At 44.3% G+C, this 24,858-nt stretch overlaps 1 protein-coding gene across 2 annotated transcripts in view; it reads left to right on the plus strand.

The window, feature by feature from the left end:
- Window positions 1-24,858, plus strand: part of CAMK4 (calcium/calmodulin dependent protein kinase IV) — a 1,210,775-nt gene that overhangs the window by 1,132,086 nt on the left and 53,831 nt on the right. For both annotated transcript variants that reach the window (XM_086961011.1, XM_086961012.1), the window contains exon 9: window positions 18,373-18,499. In XM_086961011.1, the coding sequence (XP_086817137.1) occupies window positions 18,373-18,499 (127 nt within the window). The remainder of the gene's footprint in view (window positions 1-18,372; window positions 18,500-24,858) is intronic.

The raw sequence follows: 24,858 nt of genomic DNA on the forward strand, positions 1-24,858 counted from the left end.
CACTTGTGACGTTTCTTGTGACGATTCTCTGACATGTCAAATACACGCCCATGTGTACGCCTTTTTACACGCCTCCTGTTACGCACATGTGTTCTTATCTCCCTTTTCACCTGTTACGCCTACTGTATTCACTCTAAGTATACTGTTATACTATATATAATGTGTGATGTTAATAAAATGTTGAATGTCCCTTCCTGAACCTGAGTGGTGATGGAACCCGATGTCCCATGCTTCGAAGCATTTCATTAAAGCCTGTATGACTCAGATACCACGGACTCTGCCTCTCATTTGATTGAGCTATCCTTATGTCTTTATTATATGGAAAAATGATACGGTAAAATATATTTACCACATAATTTGTCGCCCGAATAGGGACCCCCCCCTTCCCCACTCGCCGGCGATGTTACGCAGGCCTTGATCCTTCCACAGCCGCGACGGAATCCGTGCACACCTGCGGGTTTTCCTGCTATCTCCCTCGGGCCCACGGAGGAGACGGAGACTGCGGTCCGGCATCCAGGCGAGGCGGTGAGGAATGCGGAGGATCCCGACCAGAGCCCCTAGTCGAGAGAGCAAGGTCTGAGGTATCCGGAGACCCACCTGTTCCGAAGCGTAAGCGTAGTAGCAGCCAGATGTCGTAGCAGTCCAGAGTCCAGTCCAGTCCAGATTCCGAGGCCTTCAGTTCTTGCTTCCCGGTGAGTACCGTTGTTGGGAACGCATCTAGACGGGTGAATTAATTCGTGCCCGGTCAAGACAGGTCTGGGTACACAGACCTGGTCCAGACGTGTTCATTTCGGTGGACACGGTATGACGTGTCTCTTTATGGGACCGGTATTGTCTGTACTGTTTTAGCAGTGCATCTAGTAATTCAGTGATTCAGTATTCTAGTATTGCAACTCGAGATTTCAGTATTTATGTGTCTTCTATGTATCAGGTAATATCAGTCTGAAATGTTTTTATGTGGGTTTTTAATGTCGTGGTATGAATGACTGTTTTTGCTATTCATTATTGTGTTTACTGTGTCCACGTTTAAAGCAATCCGACAATGCCACTGTTCTCAAAATTACGTCAGATAGGAACTAGGAAAGGGATACTCGAAGAAGCAGTTCCCGTCCCGCCTAGGGACACTCCTGGACATTTTATGTACAATAAGCATGGCTTAGATGCCATACTGTACCTAGATTTGTGGGTGGATTATACCAAGTGTCTGGAAGAAAAGTATAGATGGCCTGTCTCAGGGACATGGGATGCCGATTGCATCATGAGAGTAGAAGAAGCATTATGGAAAAAGAAAGCGAGACAATCCCAGAAAGATGCCATAGAATTATGGCGTAAAGAAGCACATAGAAGAACAGAAAAAGAACTCAGAAAAGCAGAGAGAAGTAGAGAAGAATCTGAAAAAGCTAGAGAAAAGGAGTTACTAGAAGAAGGAGAACGAGTCAGAATAGAACAACAAGACAGACAAAGAAATGCACTTATTACAGGACTGTATCCAGTTCTTGCCGAGGGCCTGCCTATGGCAACCCCGGAATCACCCCGTAACTTGCCACCACCATTAGTCCCGACTAAACTCCGTCATAAACAGACCGCAGCAGACATTTTCCTTTCCTCTTATTTAGATGATGCAGCTCCAGCTACAATATTGCTACAGGCAAAACGAAAGAGAGACCGCGTCCTCCCAGACAAGAACACGTTCCACAGCATATTCCACAGAACGTGCAACCTCCACAGAATACACAGCAAACAGTTGCTGTACCCCAACCCCAACCTATTGCTGCCACGCAACATGTCACACAGCAAATGTACCAGTATGCACAGTCAGATTACCCCGATTACCAGCAGTACTCATGAAACAGCCTAGAGAGGGAGGTTGGCTTGCCTCTTATCGAGGTTCCTGTAGATCAAGATGGTCCCTATGTACATAGTAAGGTATTAGGGAAAGACAGAAAGTTTTTGATTGACACAGGGGCGAGCAGAACTACCATCAGTCATGACGAGGTTCCAGGGGCACCCCTCTCAGGCTCACAGAATGTTTCCCTGGGTTTTTCAGGAAAGCCTATTGTTAACGAAGTGTCGAAGCCAGTTCCCCTTGCAGTTGGTCCATTGTCCCGTACTACAGACTTGTTACTTACGAAAGCATGTCCAGAAAATCTGCTTGGTATTAAAACGTTGAAAGCATTAGGAGCTGTAATATGTTGTTCTCCGGAAGGAGTGAGATTATTTTTATGTGACTTCAAAGGTCATTATGTGTTGAGAGATTTTGATCCAAGATTGCAAAACGTACCAGCGCATTTATGGGCACAAGGTCCAACTGATGTAGGTTGTATGCATATTACACCTTATCGTGTTACACTCAAGCAAGGAGTTGTACTACCTCGAATCCTACAATACAAATTGCCACCTGAGGCTGTAATAGCCTTACTGAAAATTATTGACGAACTGATTGCTCAAGGAGTAGTTGTAGAAACTGACTCCAATGTATGTAATTCTCCAATCATTCCAATTCTTAAACGAACTGACCCAAATGCACCACCAGTCTACCGATTGGTGATTGATCTCCGAGAACTGAATAAATGCATTATTCCACAGTACCCAGTAGTCCCAGATATTTCATCGCTATTGACTGCCATTGATTCAGAAGCAGCGTTCTTCACTGTAATTGACCTCAAGAACGCCTTTTTTAGTGTCCCCATTCATCCGGAAAGCCAGTATTTATTCGGATTCTCCCTAAATGGCCGAAGCTTCAAATTTGCACATGCACCTCAAGGATTCACGGAAAGTCCCAGTATTTATAGTCAAGCCCTGAAACGACAACTAGACAGTATTCACATGCCTGCTGACACTGCTCTGCTGCAATACGTTGATGATTTGTTGATCACTGCACGGACCGAACGTGATTGCGAACGCGCGTCACTGACTGTCTTGAATTTCTTGGCCGAAAAGGGGCATAAGGTGTCCCCTTCGAAGCTACAATTCTGTACCCAGCAAGTGGTATACCTTGGGCACTTGTTGTCCAAATGGGGGAGACAGCTGACACCAGATCGCATCCAGTTAATTGCACATCTGCCACAGCCCAAAACACAGAAAGAGGTACGGGCCTTCATTGGCCTCACCTCGTACTGCAGACAATGGATTCCTCAGTATGCATATCTAGCTAAACCACTCATACAGTTGACAACACAGGAGGCAGCGACTTCGACTGTCCTCCCTTGGACTCAGGAACACACACAAGCTTTTGACGAATTAAAGAAAGCCTTATGTCAAGCACCTGTTTTAGCGACACCATGTTATAGTAAATCTTTTACACTTTTTGTCACAGAACGCGATGGCACAGCATTATCTGTACTCACACAAGATCAAGCAGGACACCACAAGCCTTGTGCTTATTTTTCTAGTACATTGGATCCAGTAGCCCAGGCTCTGCCTGAGTGCCTCAAATCAGTTGCAGCGACAGCTTTAGCAATCAGACAAAGTGATTCTATAGTGTTAGGACATCCCCTGACAGTACAAGTTCCACACTCAGTGGAAGTTCTCCTGAACCGAACCCAGACTCAGCACTTGACTATAGCAAGACTGACAGGTTACGAACTAACGTTGTTCCAGCCACACATAGAAATCAGACGATGCAATACATTAAACCCTGCCACATTGTTACCCTCGAGCACAATTGACCCAACACCACATGACTGCATAGAAGTCATCAATACTGTAACGAAACCCAGACAAGACTTGACAGACATTGCATTACCCGACCCAGACCTGACACTTTACGTGGATGGTTCATGTATGAGAACAAGCACAGGAGAGTTAGTGGCCGCCTATGCAGTGACCACTGAAACGGAAGTCATAGAAACACATTGTATTGACACCTTGTCTGCTCAAGCAGCAGAACTCATTGCTCTGACTCGAGCCTGTATCCGAGCCAAGAACCTGAAAGTAAATATATATACAGATTCACAGTATGCATTCGGAGTTGTTCAGGACTTCGGTATCCTCTGGCAAGAAAGAGGTTTTTTGACTTCTCATGGCGCCAAGATACAGCACGGTCCCCTCATTCAAGCTCTGTTAGAAGCAATCCACTTACCTGCATCTATTGCCATCATGAAGTGCAAAGCACACACGAAAGTCACCGACACCATTTCCCAGGGTAACGACCTGGCAGATCGAACTCACAGCCCAGACTCAAATAGACATTCCAACGGACACGACGAAGACTGAAGTATCATCACAGACACATTGTGTGACAGTGAAGGATCCCACACTAGATGTACTCGACATACAGACACATGCAACCCCAGATGAAATCAAGAAATGGACTGAACAAGGAGGGATCCAGACAGATCAGGGATGGATGACGAAGGGAAGAGCCACATGGTTCCTCCCCGACTCTATGGTTCAAGTAATCATTAACACAGCACATAGTCCAGCACACTTAGGAGAAAAAGCCATGTTAGACAGTATTCAAAATCTATGGTTCAATAAGCATTTACGAGCAGCAGCAAGACAAAAAGTGCGTACCTGCATGATCTGTTGTCAGTTCAATCCAGGCAAAGGTGTTCCCGTGGAACAAGGAGGATTTCATCCTCCTGACCATCCTTTTGAAGTCCTCCAGATGGATTATATCCAGATGGACCGATGTAGAGGTTTTAAATATGTCCTCGTAGTTGTATGTGCCCTTTCCCGATGGACAGAAGCATATCCAGTCCCAGATTACACTGCCGCGACCACTGCCAAGCAGTTGGTTCGTGAATGATTCCCGCGATACGGCTTGCCCCGTGTCGTGTACTCTGATAATGGACAGCCATTCTCGTCCGAGCTTATGAAACAGGTATCACTCCTGTTAGGTTACCAGTGGAAGTTCCACTGCGTACGACACCCCGAAGCAGCAGGTCTCGTTGAGAGGCACAATCAAACTCTGAAAACACGATTAGCCAAAGTCTGTGCAGAAAAAGGTGTAGATTGGATAGTAGCCTTGCCAGTTGCCCTATTCTATATGCGCATGGTTGCTCATTCCAGAACCGGACTATCTCCTTATGAGGTGGTCTTCGGGCGGCCTCCCAATATGTGGGGTACGCCTATGCCTCGCAAAATAACCGATGTCGATAGTAATATGTTGACAGATTACCTAGCTTCCTTGATGTCTGCACTACAATCTTGTCGTTCACAGGTTGCGGCTGCCTTCCCGGACAACACCCAAGTCAAACCGCATGAAATCCTTCCGGGAGAGTTTGTATTCGTCAGGAATTTCGACAGATCAAGTCCGCTGGAGCCGAGGTGGAAACAGCCAAAGTTGGTGTTGATGACGACGAGGACCGCTGTAAAGCTGGAAGGTCGCAAGGGATGGCTGCATTCCAGTCATATTAAAAAAGTTCACGGACTGTGTCCAGAGACTTCGATTAAGGACTGCCCCCTTTTGGACACTGACTCTAAACTTCCCCTGTTAGAAAAAACTCCCCAACAGGAGTATCGTGCCAAGTTGAGGTCTAGTAAGTCAGACAGCGTTTAATTGTTTAAGTCCCCCTCGGGTGAAGCGGTTAGACAGGTTTCTGACATGTATAAGATAGACCCAAGTAGTCAGAGAGATAGGCGTATCAAGAAAAGAGAACAATATTGTAAAAATGTGCGCAGTCGATGCATCATTGCATTAATTTTCATGTTTCTTCTGAGTCTTACGATCATATGCATAAGTGTAATGCTACATGTTTTTTTCCCTCTTGATTCTCATGTACATGCTTCCTCTAATGACACTGTAGAGCACACTTTCAGCGACCTGCCCCCCCACGAACTGTCCTATCGGTTAGCAATGCGCAACAATACATTCATTCGTATGTTACGCCACACTCACCAGACCAGCAATGCCACCAATTGCTGGGTATGTGGCCGACTCCCACCTTATCAGAAATACAAGGGAGCTCTGCCCCTCTTTCCCTACCCGTTTACACATAATGGCTCATGTGGAGCATGGTTTGCTTTAATGTCTTCCTTAGACAGTGAGTCCAAAGTTTCCCAAGGCAATTGGATATGGGGGAACCTGAATACCGTTATGAATAAAGCATGTTTCCCAGACGCAGACGGTCTACCCCAAAGGAAAGGGACCGACCTAGAAAATGAAGTGTATGAATTAAGTAACTTTTCCCTCAATCTCATGATCCTGAACGTCCAGTCCGAGACTAATTCGAACTTACCGTTTATAACAGTTTTGCCAGTGAAAGGCGAATTATGTGTTAGAAAGAAGGGTTCAATACATCTAGGACACAGTGATTGTAAAATTGTGGTCGAATTCAGTGACAAAGGAAAATCTACGTTTAAAGCCTCTCGCCATTCTTATTTCATTTGTGGTCACACCGCTTATGTACATCTGCCCCCTGATTGGGATGGGACGTGTTACATTGCGTTCCTATTACCACCTGTTTTTCTAGCCCCACCTGATTATCATCGGAATTCACGCCTTGTGAATGTTAGACATAGAAGGGAGATCAAGTCCCCAATTGTCGATCAGACTGAGATAACATTGGAGCAATATACAGATTTCAATAAAGGACTCTTTTTCTTCATAGGTCCCATCCAAAACAGTAAATTAATACGTAGATTGACCAGAACTCTTGAAGCAGTAGTGAATGAGACTACTTCTGCCCTAGGTAATCTGACCGAAGAACAATCTGCTATGAGACTTGTAGTTCTTCAAAATCGCCTTGTCCTTGACGTCATTCTAGCCGATAGGGGCGGGGCTTGTAGAGTCATCGGATCTAGTTGCTGCGTGTTTATTCCTAATAACGCGCCGTCCGTGTATAAGGCCATAACACGGCTTCACGAAATTGCTCACCTGATACACCAGAATCCAGGCTCCTGGACTTGGTCCGGTTGGCTCTGGAGTGTGATATCCGCCTGGGGATGGAAATGGCTATCATTTCTAGGAATAATACTGCTTATCCTATTCAGTTGTTGTCTTTGTCTGCAATGTGGGCCAGCGATTTGCGGCTTGTGCGCCACAGCTTGTATTCCAGGTCCAAGTTCCCGTTCCCGAATAATAAAAGATGAACAAATGATGTTATATGAACAGATAGATGGTCTCATGAATATAGATATATCCTAAAGGGTGTAGTAGGGGCCAAGGAGGGAATGAGGTAATAGAACATTTTTAGGTAGCCAATGTGTCCCCCACTTGCACCCTATTCCTGCACCATGTTCCTTGTATGTCGTGTAACTTCTTTCCTGTTCATGCTAGAAAGACGCAAATAAATTTGCGTCCAACGTTAACATGTCAGCTATCTAGTCATGCATGAAAATCCTGTTAATTAGGCTTCTAGGCCTATGGTGCCAACGTCTTTACATGGTACACTTTCACGTTTTCTTCATGTTTTCTGGCCTAGTCGAGTCAGACCCTTAATCAAGGCTCCAAGTTCTTTTCTGCCTCTGAAAGCTGCCGTTTAGGTATGCATCCCTGACCTCTGCCTTACTTCCTGCTCAGACGAGCAGTGCCCGGCTCGGCCTGGTCTGCTTGCCAAGACGTTGTTTTACCTACAAGTTATCTGCTCAGCCTCCTCGAAAACACATTCCAGTCTAGTGAAATAGGTAAACATATTCCCGCCTGCAGAGCAAAGGGCCCTGCCTTCCTGTCTCCATGCAAGTAATTTACTGCTCCCGTTACCATGGTAGGCCCATGGCCCCCGCACCCTACATGAAGATCCATATGCACGCACTCGCATTCAGTGATGAACGGCCTCTGCCCGAGAGACCTTTTACTCCAGACACTACATCCTCAAAACATACGATATCAGATATGCTGTATGTACAGGTCGTTCTGACACCCCAGACATTAGTCTCCTCTACTTGTGCAAAAGTCAAAGCCCCAGCTCTCCCTAGTTACACGTCATGCTCAGTTGCGCGCGCATCCAGGTCATAGGTTTCTGCTGATTCTGCAAACTTTCTCTATGTATCCACCCACTTGTGACGTTTCTTGTGACGATTCTCTGACATGTCAAATACACGCCCATGTGTACGCCTTTTTACACGCCTCCTGTTACGCACATGTGTTCTTATCTCCCTTTTCACCTGTTACGCCTACTGTATTCACTATAAGTATACTGTTATACTATATATAATGTGTGATGTTAATAAAATGTTGAATGTCCCTTCCTGAACCTGAGTGGTGATGGAACCCGATGTCCCATGCTTCGAAGCATTTCATTAAAGCCCGTATGACTCAGATACCACGGACTCTGCCTCTCATTTGATTGAGCTATCCTTATGTCTTTATTATATGGAAAAATGATACGGTAAAATATATTTACCACAGATCCCTAATTTCTCGTTGTTAGCGAAGCCTTTGATAGCTCTTACCGTTCAGGATACTCCAAATCCTATTCCTTGGACTGACGAATGTCAGAAGAGCTTTTCAGAATTATGCAATGCGTTATGTTCGGCTCCTGTGTTGGGTACTCCCGACTACAGTAAGCCTTTCACATTGTATGTCCACGAGAGAGAGGGATGTGCATTGTCAGTGTTGACTCAACAGTTTGGCGATAAGCAGCGTCCATGTGCTTATTTTTCGTCGACCTTAGATCCGGTAGCAAGAGCGTTGCCGAGTTGTCTGAGAGCTACAGCAGCAGCGGCTGTTTCGATTCGACAGTCTGCTGGTTTGGTTATGGATAATACACTGATTGTGATGGTTCCACATGTAGTGGATACTTTGTTGAATCGTACCAAGGCACAGCATTTAACTAGTGCTCGGTTGTCGGGTTACGAATTAACCTTGTTAGCGAGTCATGTGCATATTAAGAGATGCAACACGTTGAATCCAGCCACGTTGTTGCCGATTTCAGCTGAGACAGATAATGTTGAAGAACAGCATGATTGTTTCCTTAGAACTGAGGAAGAAACGAAAGGGAGGATAGACCTTAGGGATACTCCTCTTCCAGAGTGTGATGGTACTTTGTGGGTTGATGGTTCGTGCTTCAAGCTGCCGAATGGTGATACGACTGCGGCATATGCTGTTACGACTTTGCATACGATTGTTGAAGCTGCACGTATCCCACATAATTCAGGGCAAGCAGCAGAGTTGATTGCATTAACGAGAGCATGTGTGTTGGCGAAAGGAAAACGAGTGAATGTGTACACTGACAGCCAGTATGCGTTTGGTGTGGCTCATAGTTTTGGACGTTTGTGGCGAGAACGTGGGTTCCTGACTTCGCATGGGACGAAGATCCAGCATGGCCAGTTGGTGAATGAACTCCTTGAATCACTTACTTTGCCATTGCAAGTAGCGATTGTGAAATGCAGTGCCCATAAGAAAGTCACGGATGATGTTCGTCACGGAAATGCGTTTGCGGATGAAGTTGCGAAAGAAACTGCAAGAAATGTGATGAGTCGAATGTATGTTGCAGGGCCGGCGAGATGGGTTCCAGAGAAAAGTATGTGTGAAGATACGATTGAGAGTGTGAAATCCATCCAAGCTGAAGCTACAGAGAATGAGTTGAATGAATGGAGAGAAAGTAAGGGTAGATTGGACTCGAATGGTTGTTGGACTGATTTGTCTGAGCATCAAAGATGGTTGTTGCCCGACGCGTATGTGCTTCCAGTTGTTACGATGGCTCATGGGATGGCACATATTAGCGTGAAAGGGATTTGCAAGTTGTTGGCCCCGGTTTGGCAGAATGCAGGAATTCCCAAATGTGCAGAGAATCTGGTTAACAACTGTATGGTGTGTTTGATGTACAATCCTGGTAAGGGAACTCCAACCCCAGCTGGTCATTTTGCTCCTCCTACGTATCCGTTCGAGGCTTTGCAGCTAGATTTCATCCACATGGAGAGGTGCAACAACCTGAAATATGTGTTGGTGGTTGTTTGCTCCTTTTCTAGATGGGTGGAAGCTTACCCATTGAAGGACAATACTGCCTTGTCCACAGCGAAAGCCCTTATCATAGAGGTTTTCCCTAGGTTTGGTTTGCCGAGAATGATCTGGAGTGACGATGGGAGTGAATTTGTGGGCCAAGTGATGAAGGGAGAGTATGTGAGGGATTAGGAATAAGGCAGAAGGTCCACGCTGCAAATCACCCCCAATCAGCTGGTTTAGTCGAGTGCTATAATGGCACTTTGAAATTAAAATTGGCCAAAATTCAATCGAGCTCTGGTTTGCAATGGCCAGATGCTTTGCCCTTAGCCCTTCTGTCCACAAGAATGACTGTGCAGTCACGAATGGGTTTGAGTCCGTATGAGGTTGTGTTTGGCCGCCCGGCGAATATTTGGGGCGTGCCAAGACCAACAAAGTTTAGTGAGCTTGAACACCCTGTGTTGCTTGATTACTTGTACGAACTGACGGCTAAACTGCGTGTCTTACACCAACAGGTTCACAATAGTCTACCACAGGCTTCTGAAGATCCAGGTCACGCCATTGAACCCGGTGCCTGGGTATTTGTGAAGAATTTTCAGCGGAGCAAGAACGAGCAGCCCCGCTAGACAAGACCACACCTGGTTTTACTATCTACACGTTCCGCAGTTCGAGTGCAAGGCAAGAAAAACTGGATCCACGGCGTACACTGCAAACGGGCTCCGTTGCCCTTACCGTACGACCGGTGGGTCCAGAAGGGACTTCCAGACTCTGAGACTGAAACTGTGCCACGTTTTTTGCCATTTAGCGATGCCCGTTTGATTGGAACGAACACTGAGAAAGAAAGTGACGATCTTCTGCAAGAAGCTGTGCCTCCTTCGAATCGATTGGACACTACTGAGCCTGAACTCCTGTTTAGAGAACAGACATTGCCTGGAAAAGACCGCTATAATTTGCGACCGAGAGTCATGGACAAATAAAAATAAATGGAGTTTTTATGATTTTTGTGTTTGCAGGTTAACTCTCCTCCGAGGAACTACTTATTTTTGTTTTTCGAACCGCCATCCGGGTTCAGCTGTAGGGTCGCGGTTGACAAGTCTTTGGAGTGCAAGCCTGAGACAATAGGTCGACGGTTTCTGGTTGGCCTAAGGGAGTTGCCCTGGGCTGACAGAGGCATTCCTTAGCATAGAACACCCTACCACCGCGAGCAGCATATTTAGTGAGGATGGAGTTCTTCGAGTTGGAGAGACCTGTAGAGACAATAAGCTTTAAGAGCAAGATATACAAACTAATGACCCGAAAAAGATTTTTAATATTGTGCTTATTTATGCTACTGAGTTTAATGATATTTTTAATTGGTTATGTGACATTCTCTTTTAAAGTGACATTTATTCCCAGAATCCCACTGTGCAACCTACACCTCCACCTACTATGTCTTCTCATTCTTTTCACCCTCTGCCCGAACATGAAGTAGTTAGAAGACTGGAATTTGCCAATAATTCCTTTATTCAACTTTTGCACCAACACCAGCTAGTTATGAACACTACAAATTGTTGGATTTGTGGCCTAATGCCCCATACGACCGGTAAAGGTATTCCGTCCTTGTTTTTGCCTTTCAGCCTTAATGGTTCTATTTGGGCATATAGAACGATGTTCATCTATGCCCATAGTGTCTATCCCCTACGTTCACCGAAAGACAATCCGAAGAATAGTGCTTTAGCTAGAGGCATAGTCGACATGGTTAAAGGGACTAATGCAGTTGAGACTATTCCGAAAGATGAGAAACAACCATATAGTGGTTGGGACGTTATTGGATATGGAGTTAGTCTGAGTGTTAACCAGCGAGCGAAAAGTTCTCCACCGATTTGGATAGTGCCCCATCAGGGTCGGTATTGTCTGCAGGGTAATGGCAAGAATCCGAAAGCTCAGTTAGGGAAGAGTGTCTGCACTGAGACTTATGTATTCACGTCTCAGACTTCCCCAGCGTTTCTAGCAGCTAAGGGTACTCATTTTGTTTGCTACGACAAAGCATATACATGGTTGCCCCTGACTTTTCGGGCACATGTTTTGTTTCTTTCCTGTTGCCCCCCACTTTTACAGCTGCGGCAGATTACCATAAGACGAGAGTTGCTAGAGGTGTCTTCAGTCAGGAAGATACCGCAGGGCAAGAGTTGCGAGATTTCTGTAAGGGTTTTCTGCCGTTCTGGGGACCGATGGCTAACAGCAGGAACATGTGCCAGTTGGAGAGAGGTGTTGAGTCCACCATAGTCGAAACTGCTGGTGCCCTTAGTAACTTGACTGCTGAGCTCCAGTCGGATCGACTTATGACACTTCAGAATAGAGTTGCTCTTGACATCATACTTGCAGACCGAGGTGGAGTATGTAAACTGATTCAATCGAGCTGCTGCGTTTTCATTCCAGACAACGCGCCGTCAGTCTTCCAGGCCAAGTTACATAAGATCTCCGATTCTGTACATATAGATAAAGGAGATTGGTCGTTGATGGGATGGTTTTGGGGATTGATATCCACGTGGGGATGGAAGATTCTGATGGTCATTGGGATGGTCTTAGCTATCCTTTTCCTGTTCTGTCTCTGTGTACTGTGTGCTCCCGCTATTTGTGGCCTCTGTGCTACTTCGTGTGCGAGGAGACCTGTCCAGAGAGAGGTACTAAGTACTAGGATGATGCTACAGCAACATATTGATGATCTGATGAAGACAGACCTAGATTCAGATTGACATGGGTTTGGGTTTACTGCCTATGTAAGGGCAAAAGGAGGGTCTGTAGTTCCCTAGTTTGAGGGTCTGTGGTTCGGTGGTTCCGAACCCGTTCAATAAAGGTCGTCGGAAATAGATGATTTTGGTGTCAGCGGACTGCAAATCACGAGTGCGGTGTGTACGAGTGTTTTCATCTTAATCGATCAATGAGAACACTGCGTATTCAGGGATTTCGTTTGAACCCTCGGGTTCCATTTTGTGGACGGCAGCCATTTTGTGTGGTTGCCCTCACATAGGCCGATGACTGCGGCCGAGCGAGTTCTTGGGACACGTACACCTTAACTGATTCCTGAATGACCTGGCCGAACTGACTCCCTTGCCCGAGGCTGACCTGGCTGAGTCAGTTCCTTGTTAAGCAGCTGGTCAGATAAAGATCAAAGAGCAGGACATTGCTGAGTTTACAGTACACTGCACCAACTTTCTATCTCACTTCTCATCTGTTCCTGCTCCTTCCTTTACGACATAGTCACTGATTTGGTTTGAGGTTTTATGATGGGTTTGTCCGGCCTGATCCAACAGGATATTGGAATGTGCTTGGTCATTTCTGGTGGGCTGGACAACGGAAAATGGGATTGTCGTCATGCGCTACTTTTGAAATGTCACACTGTCATTGGTTAGTTTGTATGTAATCAATGCTACTTTGGAATGTGATTTTTGGCATAAAAGACCATGCTCCGCTCATTGAAATTGTGCAGTCTCTATCGAACCACCCGTGTTGTGCTTCGTAGATCTCTGTTACTGGTTGCAGCCAATAAACTTTGGTCTTTGACGTCATCGAGAAGTGTCCCATGTCTCTGTTTGCCGAGGCAGGGGAATCCGAAGACTTCGAGCGTTTTCCCTGTTGCTGCTGGGTTCTAAAACCCGGTTCTTCAGGCCCCCAGAGAGGATCCAACTCGGCGGGAGACTGCCATCAGCGCATCGCGGCTCTCCCCGGAGCAGCAGGACAGCCGCTGCTATAATATGCAAGAAGACAGGGTGAAAGCGCCCCATAATGCCCTGCAGTACTCGTGAAGGGCTTCAGGGAAAAAGGGCCAGTTGTGGACACATGGTGACCCCAGGAGGATGGGTTCACTGCCAAATGTGTGCCAATGTGCAGGAGGAGCTGCAGGAGCAACACAGACTCCCCCAGTACAAGGAGAAGTCCCTCCCTAAGCCTCTGGGGGAGTTAAAAGAAATAACCCCTCAAGGGCTCAGTCAGCAGTCATCAGCATTCTGAAGCTGGAACGTTTGTTCTACAGCTGGGGGTGTGTTAGGGACTTCACCAAGGTAGGAAGGGTTGAAGTGGGGAGGTTTGGAAAAGGGCATCCCCTGAAGGTGCAGGGACGCAATTGCAAGAGAAGCACATTTACCAATGTTATTTGTATTTGAGGGACTGAAAGACACATGTGTAATGTGAAGTACATATATAATGTGAAGTCATAAGCACAGTGGGGTAGTGTTGCTGGGCGTGCCTGCTAGGGTGTCTGGCTGTACATGGTTAATCCTGTGATTATTACTATGATGCCTTTTATGGGCTTTAAATGCAATGCATTATAAATGTTATCAGCTATGATGAGTACTGTCATTCTAAGTGATGCCCAAACATGTATTCTTGCTACTGAGTTAGGTGAAGAACAACCCAGACTGTTAGCGACTAAGATGTAGAGGTGTATACTGTATGGTCAGTATGAGATGCTCAGTCAAGGTTATGTGTCACCAGGGCAGGTCTGCCCGTTTCAAATGCTTGTTGAGATAATAGGGTGGATCGCCACTGAGATGGTGCCCGTGGGCAAGGCCCTCACTCCAGGTTATGTTCAACCCACTGCATTGGGGGGAAATATGATGTGCATACATACTAGTGGTGGTACTAGACCCCACACCTTCTGCGGGAGGTGTGGAAATGTTATGCAATGTCCCAAAGTTATTCCAACAGCTTATGTATATTTGTAAATTGGTGCATAGTATTGAGTAGTGTGTGTGTTTAATAAATGTACTCTTCCTTTTATAAAGCAAAGTAGAGACTGGACAATCAATTATGGAGTGTTATTTCTGCTTACTGGTAAATGGCGATTACTAGCCCACACCATCTCCCTTGAGTAAGCCTTAGACTGCTCTACAAAGATACCCTCTGAGAGTCAAGCGCTACAATGGGGTGTTTGGTTCCCAGTTAAAGACAAATGTAGACATGTTATTTGTGCAGGCCTAACAGATACTGCCTCGGTTTCCAACAGTATTTTATTCATAAATCATTTTTGTATTGTTTGTATCAAAAGAGAGTTAAAAACCATTCATTGTATCCATAACTTTTTTCATATTTCTTTTACATGAATATTCCACAATTTCATTTTTTTTAAATCAACATGAGCCTTGTCATTCATGAGAATTTCAATAACTCCTACAATTTGACCATACTTTCATACTAGCCTCTCACATCCACATACATGCTCAATCCTACCACAAATCATATCCTACCCTCCCAAGATCGCATACACTATATGGTCACCCAAAAGACAGATGTGTTACAGTCTTTGTGACAGTATTGTTGGCCAGGTATTTGACAAACAGGTCAACGCACATTTCGGTGGGTATTGACAATTTTTTGACCACCTTCTTCAGGACCACCTATGCAACAGAAATAAGTTGAACGGTTGGGGTATATCTAGATGAAAGACTGATGTTATTGAAGGCTAGGGAATTAATTGTACATGGCGATAATATCCGTCAGATCTCAATTGCTCTCGCCCGATAGGACAGAACACGAGTCCCAACACTTAGGGGGTCATTATGATTGTGGATTTTCCGCATCTACGGGGCCGGCGGAAGCCACCGCCGGCCCCGAGGATGCGGAAAATCCGCAGCGGACTGACCAAAGACCCACCGCCAGATTAGGATGGCTGGTGGGTCCTGGTTTCCGTCCGCAGCTTTTCCGCCGCGGTCGGATTACAACCGCGGCGGAAAAGCTCTAATATGGTGACGGTGTCTTCCAGACACCGTCCACCATATTAGGATGGCCAGTAAAGTATGCTTTTCCGCTGCAGGTTTTCCACCGCGGAAAAGCATACGGAACTTCACTGCGGGGGCCCGTTGCGGGCCCCCTAGGTGAAGGGGGGGTGGGGGGTGCACATGGGGGGTACCTATGGTACCCCCCTGCATTTGCATGCAGAAAGCGGCAGGCACCGCGCGGTGCCTGCCTCTTTCTGCATGCAAATGCAATGCGTGCATTTTTAACATTGCCGCGGGTGCAGCTTGAAGCTGCACCCGCGGCAATGTTAAAAATAGAGGATGTGACCGCCAGGGTGGCGGTCACATCCTAATTGCACAGGAGGGAACTCCGCATGCCATGCGGAGGTTCCCTCCTGCTCTGGGGTCGCGGACGGACGCAAGTCCGTCCGCGATCCTAATCGACCCCTATGCTGGTACTGATTTCGTCCATACATATCTGTACCAGTATACATCCGCAATCTCATTAAGAGTCTGCGGAAACCCACGGGCGGACTGTGTAGTACATCAATGGTACCTGTATAGTGCCCTTCTTCTACCACACTTGATTTTAAGTTGTGTGCTATAGTCAATTGGTCCGGAATTTAGAGTACAAGCTTCTCCGGTTTGGGGTAAATAAGAAACCAGCCTATTTTGGCAATGGCGTGTCGGCGGGCGTGGAGTTCCCTTCCCTCCATGAGCTTGCGTCCTCACGGAGGGAAGGGAATTCCAGGACTACCGACATGCCATTGCCAAAATAGGCCCATTATTCTTCTTGGCCAGGCCATTCCCCTGCCTGGCATGTCAGTGATGACCAAAAAATGGAATGAGATGTCGTGGTATATTCTTGTTTTTTTGCCTCCTGAGCAGAGCCTGTGAAATTTCACCAGGTCGTGAAAGTAACACCAGGAAACATCCTGGAAAAACGTTGCCATAAACGTCAACATGTCCACTAATTCCAGGGCCTCAGATCCTCCAATGATGCCTACCATTTACAGCTGCTTCTGTCTTCTAGGTTAACTAACTTTTGATAAATGTGCGATGTTTCTGGCCCGCATCCAGTGCTATTATTGATACAGTTCAGTACTGGCTCTTCTTCTGCCAATTGGCAATCCGTCACATCTGACTTTGCCTGCAACCATGCAAGTTCAGCTTGCATAGTTTTGACGTTAGATGTCGTTGCAGCCTTATTGTCCCTCACCTCACCTATACATGATTTAATCATGGCCAATTCTACCATCATGTGCTCAGTGTGACTTCCACCATGCCCAGCTCAGACCTTGTCTTTACCACTGTTTCTGCTTGCCCCCAACTCCGCCTCAGAAAACACAATTGCTCATGGGCTTTCACTAGTGGTTTTGGAGGCATGTGCACAGGTTTGTCCCCTCACTGAGTTCAATAACAAACCTATTGTCTGAGACTACGCACTCCATCACCATTCAGTGCTATCACCAGGGACCAGCTGTGGTATCCTGCCTCGGGAGTGAAGCATTTGCTGGTCCGTTGTCTCTGGGGATTGGCCCAGGACCAGAAACAAAGGTAGTGGGGATTGGCTCCTGCCATCAGAACCTTAAGGTCATCAAGGTTCCATGGCAGCCTCCCTGAGGTGACTGTACTATGTAGTGACAGTTGCTTGACAGTGGCTGAGATGTGATAATACGCTTAACGTCACCTCTTACTCATGTGCGGCGTTTCTTCATAAGTTAATTTCACACCAGAATACGTTGGGAGAGAAAGACTGCAGTAAGTTAGCAGAGCACGGCTATTCCTGAAACCATCGCTGACATGCAGGGCATCCGCGGCATCCTCGAATTCAGCAGTAATCACCACTTGTCGGCTCCTCATTTCCCAGCCATGCTACACTGCCCACTGTGGTGGGTCCAGTCTCCATGTTTGCAGAATGGCAACCTCTGTGGCACAGACACGTGTCTGGTGAGTGACTTCTCCCGCATTCAGGATCAGAGTTGCATGCTGCCCGAGGTCATGGTATGGCACACTTTCCCTGCAATTTGGCCAGATCACTTCCAAGAGCGGCCATCTTCAGGGATGTCCATGTCCCTACCGTCTGCACAAAATGTTTCCAAGTGCTCGTGAACTTTTTTGAAGCGTTTTGTGCAGATTGTTTAAACAGGGCTTGGGTTATTTATCATGAATAGTAGTGTATTTTCTTTAGTCTGCTGCCTTAAACTTGTAACATAGTTATCCTGACATCTTGATTCACCATGTTCAAAACTGGCAAGTACTTACCACCAGCCTGGTGATTACCTGTATTTGCGGGCTAAGAAAAACCACAGAGATGAGCCGGCTACAACTCCATCAGGGTGAAAATATTGCGAAAATCACTCCCTGGTGAGGACATTGATTTTTAATAATCTTCTTTATGTTTTTAGTTTCCACTTCATGTCTTTCCTTCTGTCCTTTAAGAGCAAGCAGGAGACAGTGGAGGGACCAAACGTGAGACAAAAACTCAAACCTGCGCAGTCAATAGAAAGAGTCAAAGGATGTCTGATGTGAATTCTTCTATAATCAGCATTTTAGTGACTAAATGTCGTGATGTGTTGATTTGTCACTGTATAAATACATGCATCATAACAAAGTAATTGTTAGCCATCAAAACCAATATACATTAAGCAGCATACATCTCATTTCTGCCCACGGTCTACATTGGATTTTGTGTATTTACAAAAATGAACTAATAAAAAGAATAGCATGGTAGCAGTTTTATTGGTGTTGTGTTTCAATCTGTACGCTACAAGAATTCTAATCAAGCACAATTGAAACCCTTTTAAATTTTTCTGTCTTTATTCTCTATAGGCTTTGCGGATTTGAACCATTTTATGATGAACGGGGAGATCAATATATGTTCAGGAGAATTCTGAACTGTGATTATGACTTTGTGTCCCCTTGGTGGGATGATGTGTCTCTGAATGCCAAGGATCTGGTGAGTACAGCATACTGGTAATATTCCACATTCAGTGTAGTGTTCTTTTGAGAGTCTGCTGTTCTCTGCGTCTCTTGTATCAAAAACTGGAAAGCACAATTGATACATTTTAATATTTTTCTCTGATATCCTCATAATAATTCTGATATCTCAATATAATCCTGATTTACATACCTTGATTCCATGCTTACTCTACCTTCCATAGACTGTACCTTCCTTGACTGTACTTTGACTATCCCTTCCATTGGTTCAAGAATACCCATAAAACATCCTATCTCTTATTCCCTCATAATAGGGAAGCTGTATGTAGTTTTAACATCACTTGTTTTCCTTCGTCCATGTTTGTTCAAGATAGTTACTCTGTTAAATGAAATAGGTTATTACAGTTCTTGGAATACTGGATGAATGCTGGGACTTCCCCCACCATACTTTTTCTCTTTAGAAACGTGTGATCAGGTTGTTTGCCGCTAACTCATATCTGTAATATTACCACTTCACTTCTGCAAGCATACGGATCCGAACCACCTATTCCATGATCACTAGTCAGGATTCAAGACTAACAGTGGTAAAGAATCCACAATAGCCAACATCAGAGACGCTATCCTCCTCTCCAATAATGAAGACAAAAAAATAGGCTTAATATTCAATGACCTTTCCCATGCAGATGACATGATGGGCCACGGAATACTGCAGAATAGGTTGAAGAACTTGGCAAGGTTGTCTAGTACTGCCTGGACTTGTATTCAATTCTTTCTTTTCAGCCCTAATCTGAAATTTAAAGTTGGTTCAGTGGAATCATCTTCATGAGTGGTGTCTACACCAGGGATCACCTCTCGGTTGATTTGTCCTCACAATCCATGTGCGCCCAGGGGATCAGCACCTCAAGCAATATGAGGTGAATTTTTAAATGTACTTCAGTGATTTCTGCATTGTCGCTCTCATTTTGTTGTTGTCTGGTGTTGCTGGATTTTGAACTCTGCACACTGGAGTCCAATACCCAATGTATGTACTCTGACCCTTTAAACATTGTAACATTGCCTAATCCCAAATTGACATGATTAACTTTTCAGTAAGGTAATTTAATGCAAGAAAATATACCAATGGCAAGGAGAGTTAAATGGCACTGTGGATTGCACAAAATGTTGTGCCACCAAGTATATTAAGAAGGAACACATAGAGTCAGGCTTACATGTTAGCCTGACTGCTGCAGTTTTTAAACCTACAGGCAAACCTGTCAAAGAACCCATTTTGACAGGAAGGAACCCTACTTTGAAATATTAAGTATGTTACTACTAATTAGGCCTTGTAGCACACACAGCAGGATGCCTGGTGTTTAAAAGTGGAATAGATAAGAAGTGAAGATTGCCATGTTTTAGTAACTGGCCCCCAAAAGCAATCCCCCTTTTTAGATGACTGTGGCTTGTTCCACAAGCTAAATGAAAGTTAAAATGCTAATTCTGTAACTTTTGTTTGGGATAAGATACAGATTTCATTTGACTACTGTTTTAAATATTTCTTTTTTTCCGTAATTTTTTATTAAGAAAAATGTATAATGAACACAAAAACATTGAAATATCATTTAGCATTTTAAGTTCACAAAAGTCTATTATTATGCAAGTTACCATAAGGAAGAAATAGAAGAAGAATTATATAAAGGATTGTACATGAAATATAGAATGTACTATGAAAGAGACCCAATGGGGAGTCCCAAAATTAGAACTTGACCCAGTAAAAAAATGGACAGAAGCGGTCATTCAGATTAACACCATCTGTCTTGAAAAGGGGCTTAGGGCCCTTAACGGTAGGATGCCCCAAGACAGGCTCGGGGCGAATACGTTTAATAATGGGTACAGCCAAAGTAGGATAGACTACATTCTCTCTAGTGTGAAATGTTGGCATACCATTGATGATATGGTGGTAACGGACCGCCTTGAAAGTGACCATAATCCCTTGTGTGTTACCCATGGCTGATGGAAGCCTGATCAGTTGTACGATGGGGAGTTGGTATCTCATGCCCATGACGTTGTTCCCACCAACGACATCAGATGGCTTAAATGGTCACATATAATTGAAAATCCTGAGATTCTGAGAACCATCACCAATGATGTTGATTGTACTTCATTAGAGATTGAGCAGATCCTGTCTTCTAGAGGGGACTTGGGGCAGGTAACACAGGTGCATGACGTCTTTTTTTACTCGCACGAGATCCAATTTTGTCAAGCCCTCTAGACCCAAGAAACTAGCTGACCTGAAATCCTTCCGTTGGTATAATAAAGAATGTAGGCATGCAAGAACTTCCCTTGGTAATGCAATTAGGGGTGGGGAAATGGTTATTGTCCGTACTGCCAGGCAAGAATATAAAAGTGCCATCCATAAAGCCAAACGCCTATGGGATGAGCGTAGATAGCAGGACCTTAAAGAAGCCAGCTCTCAGAGTAATAGTAAATTATTCTGGAACATTATTAAATGGAGCAGAAGGGGTCAACCTGACCAACCACAAAACAATGTCTCGCAGGAAGATTGGGTTGATTACTTCAAACCCCAATATGCCTGCAGCCCATTAGAGAACCGTAGGGAAGATCCTAGTTATGTATATTACCAGGATGAGGCCTTTGATAGTAACAATGTTTCATTAGCTCTTGGTGCAGGGGCAGGAGGTAGAGCGCCGGGCCCTGATGGCGTTCCCGCCGATGTGTTCCTTCATGATAAAGCAAGATAGGTTAGATACATTTTATTGATGGCCAACGCTATGGCTCAGGGTGTTCCCCTACCAGACTTCTGGAAAGGGGCTGAAATAATCCCTGTATACAAAAAAGGAGACAAATCACTCCCAGGGAACTACAGACCGATCAACCTGATAGATATGATTCAAAAGGTAGTTGGTAGGCTGATCCTGATCAAAATCCAAGCTTGGATCGAAGAGAGCAGCATATTGTCCCCTTCCAGGCAGGCTTCCCAAAATATACTAATACCATCGATCAAGTCTTCTGTTTTATTCTTTTTCATTGGAAGACAGTGGCATGGGAAAAGGCAGCCTTTATGCTGCCTTTGTCAATTTAAGAGCAGCATTTGACCTTGTTCCTCGTTCTAGTTTGTAGGCGGCACTGAACGAATTAGATCTCTCTAAAGACCTGCTAACCCTCATAATGAGGTTACACGAGGGTAAACATGCTAGAATTCGCTGGGATGTTCAGGGTAGGGTGACTAGCCAATTTCCAGTTGAACGAGGGGTGTGTCAGGGTTGTGCTATGGCTCCCACCGTATTCTCTTTGTATATCAACAGAATAGTAGACCGCTTGCTGCCAGTGAACATGGATGCCCCTACATTAGCAGGTGCCAAAATCCCGATTTTAATGTTCGCGGATGACACATTAATTATCTCAAAGACTCCTAGTGGCCTCCAGCAAGCCTTAGTAATTTTTGAAGATTTCTGCTCTGCTCGAAGAACTTGAAGTTAATGTGGCAAAAACGAAATTCATGGCTTTTAACCTGCACAGAAATTTTAAAGGTAAAATCTTAATGAACAAAGAACCACTAAAACAGGTTAGGCCTTTCACTTACCTGGGGATGCATGTTGAGAAGGACTTAAAGTGGAAATACCATACCGATATAGCCGCATTAAAGCATCGACAACTCTCGGGAGCACTAAGCACTGAACATAAAAGGTCATTAACAAAACCAATCAGAACAGTGCTCCAAGTCTATGATTCGAAAGTTGTCAGCTCTGCCCTCAATGGCGCTGAACTCTGGGGGTTCGAGAATCTATCTAGCTTAATTGTTTCTGAAAATAAGTTCCTGCGCAGTATCACTACTCTCCCCCAAAGTACCCCATTAAAGCAGTTAAGATATGATCTTGGCAGAAATCCCATTTCTGAAGTTGCCAAACTGCGCCCTATCTTATACTGGCGCAGGCTGTGGACAACCCGGAACTGCCATCATATGCTGCGTGTTTTCTTGATGTAATAAAATCTGACGGCTTTCATAAAATTGGTTGGCTAAGGGGAGTTAGAAATATTCTAGTAGATTTAGGCATGTAAACGCTATGGGAGAATCTAAAAAGATCTTAAAACAGAAGTATTGGGAAAGGGTCACCCATAATGCTTTGCGCAATACTGATTCTGCTTCCTTGGCAGGAATCTTTTTGGAATCTAAACTTATTCCTAGACTCGAAACTTACTGGGACACTATTTCCAAACCACTGGACAGAAAATTGTATTTTCAGCTGAGGGCAGGTTCACTGCCCCTGAGATCTTTCACTTCTAGGTAGTCTCCATTAAGCCATACAATGTGCCCGGCATGTGGGATCCACCGAGAAACAGTCGCTCATATGCTCTTTTACAACGAAGAACAGTGTAGCTTACCCTCGGTTCCTAAGTTCTCATAAGTTCATCCAAGAATAGTGCAACACATGTCCGGAGCTTGCCACACTTTAGCTCCACTATTTCCACAGATACCAATGTTTTTTCAAAAAGGACGGTGCACAGCAAAGTAAATAAAGTTCAATCGGTCTCCAGAAGTCTTTGGAAATACTTTATTGTTCGGAATCTCTTTTAAAAAAAAATACTTCAGCATCAGCCAACGTGTTTCGTACTGATGGTACTTCGTCAGGGCTTGTAAATTGTATTGTGCGATCTATAAATATACGGAGTCGTTGGTCTAAGTCGGTCACAATAATCCAAGATACAAAAAATCTTCACCCGATCTTGGTATAGTGAACGGGTGATTAAACGCCAGAGAGATCTTGGTACAACAGAGGAGAATCCTCTCTAACAAAATCTTGAGTAAAACCAAGTGTTAGATCATTACAAGTAATACACGAAGAGTCGGAAATACCACTCAAATTCTCATAAGTTCCATAAACCTCAAGTCAATACCTTCTGTAATCACTTGCATGAGGCTGTGTCCCAGTCTGTGCTGTTCAATAGAAATCCTGCGGTAATTACTTGCATTAGGCTGTGTCCCAGTCTGTACTAATACGCACCAGCACTTTGCCTCTTATCACAAAGGCATTTTCAAAATACCTAGTGTGGACATGGATAATAAGGCTGAAGGCACTACCAGGGTAAATCAGCTTTGAGCAATATGTTAAGCCTGTTTCGATTAAAATAACATGGCAACTGTTTCTATGCTACCAAAACTGTTCTAGTTTTATTTGGATTAGATTTTTATCATTTTTAGTAAATTGAAGTGAGTTATATGAAATTTGTATTTTTTATTCGTTTAAATACTAGTTTTTGACTAATTTATCCACCAGCAGGTTTATTTTATAACCCAGTTTCGACATTTTTAGTATGTCTACCTAAATGTTTTTTGTAATGTGCTTTTATGACTACATGTCGAATAAAGCCTGTTTGGATTGGATTGGAAAGAGAATAGTATTTAGTAAAAGAAATTAATAAATACATATTTTTTTTATGTAAGGACAGTAGAGTAATTATAGCATGAGATTTAGAATGTAATAATTTGATCCATAAAACAGAAGATGGAAAGGGTGAGATGAATATTAAAAGATATGAGGGCAGCTGCTGGAGAGTCATATATAAACACATATATAATTGTAAGCATAAATATATAGATAAATACAAAGATATATGTATAAATAAAGATAAAGATGAATATAAATAAATAAGCAAATAGATATGTAGACTCGTTGTCCAAATGTGAAGGAATGAAGTATGAGGAAAGATGTAAGAAGGGATGGGAAGTGTTTAGGGTTCCCGAAGAAAGGGAGTCTAAACTTGTTCGAAAACGTCCTGCTAATTTTGAAGTCTATGTATGATACGTTCGCGGGATGCCGTTTGAATCTTCGCTACCAACCATTCGTCATTCAAAGGAGGATTAGGCAATTGTCAATGTCTTAAAATACATATTTTAGCTGTGGAAAGTGCAGTGTGGAGAAGACGACATTGCGGACGTATAACGGCAGGAAGAGTTCTAAAATCATGCAAGAAAGTAAGAGAAAGGGTAGGGAGAAGACAAAGGAAGGGGATAATTCCCTTCAATGTCACTCCTATGCAAGTCCAGAAAGACAGCATAGAAGGATATCACAAAGTAAATGGGGGAGATCACAATTGATTTCAGAGCTCCTCCATCATTTAGAGTGCAACAATAATCCAGCTTTGTGTAATTTCAGAGGTGTCCAATACCAATCATGTCGAATTTTAAAGAGACAGACTTTCAAGCGAGCTTCTTGAGTGCCTTTGTCAAGAGCTTCCAATATATTCAACCATACATTATTTTCAATAGTAGTGTGTAGAAGTTCCAGCCATTTTTTTTGTAAAGCCTTGGCAAGTGGTAGTAAAAATAAGTGATAAGTTAAAACACCTGACAAGCCTGACATCACTCCTTTGTGTTGTCCT

The sequence above is a fragment of the Lissotriton vulgaris genome, chromosome 3_1, assembly GCF_964263255.1.
Source record: "Lissotriton vulgaris chromosome 3_1, aLisVul1.2, whole genome shotgun sequence".
Taxonomy (NCBI): domain Eukaryota; kingdom Metazoa; phylum Chordata; class Amphibia; order Caudata; family Salamandridae; genus Lissotriton; species Lissotriton vulgaris.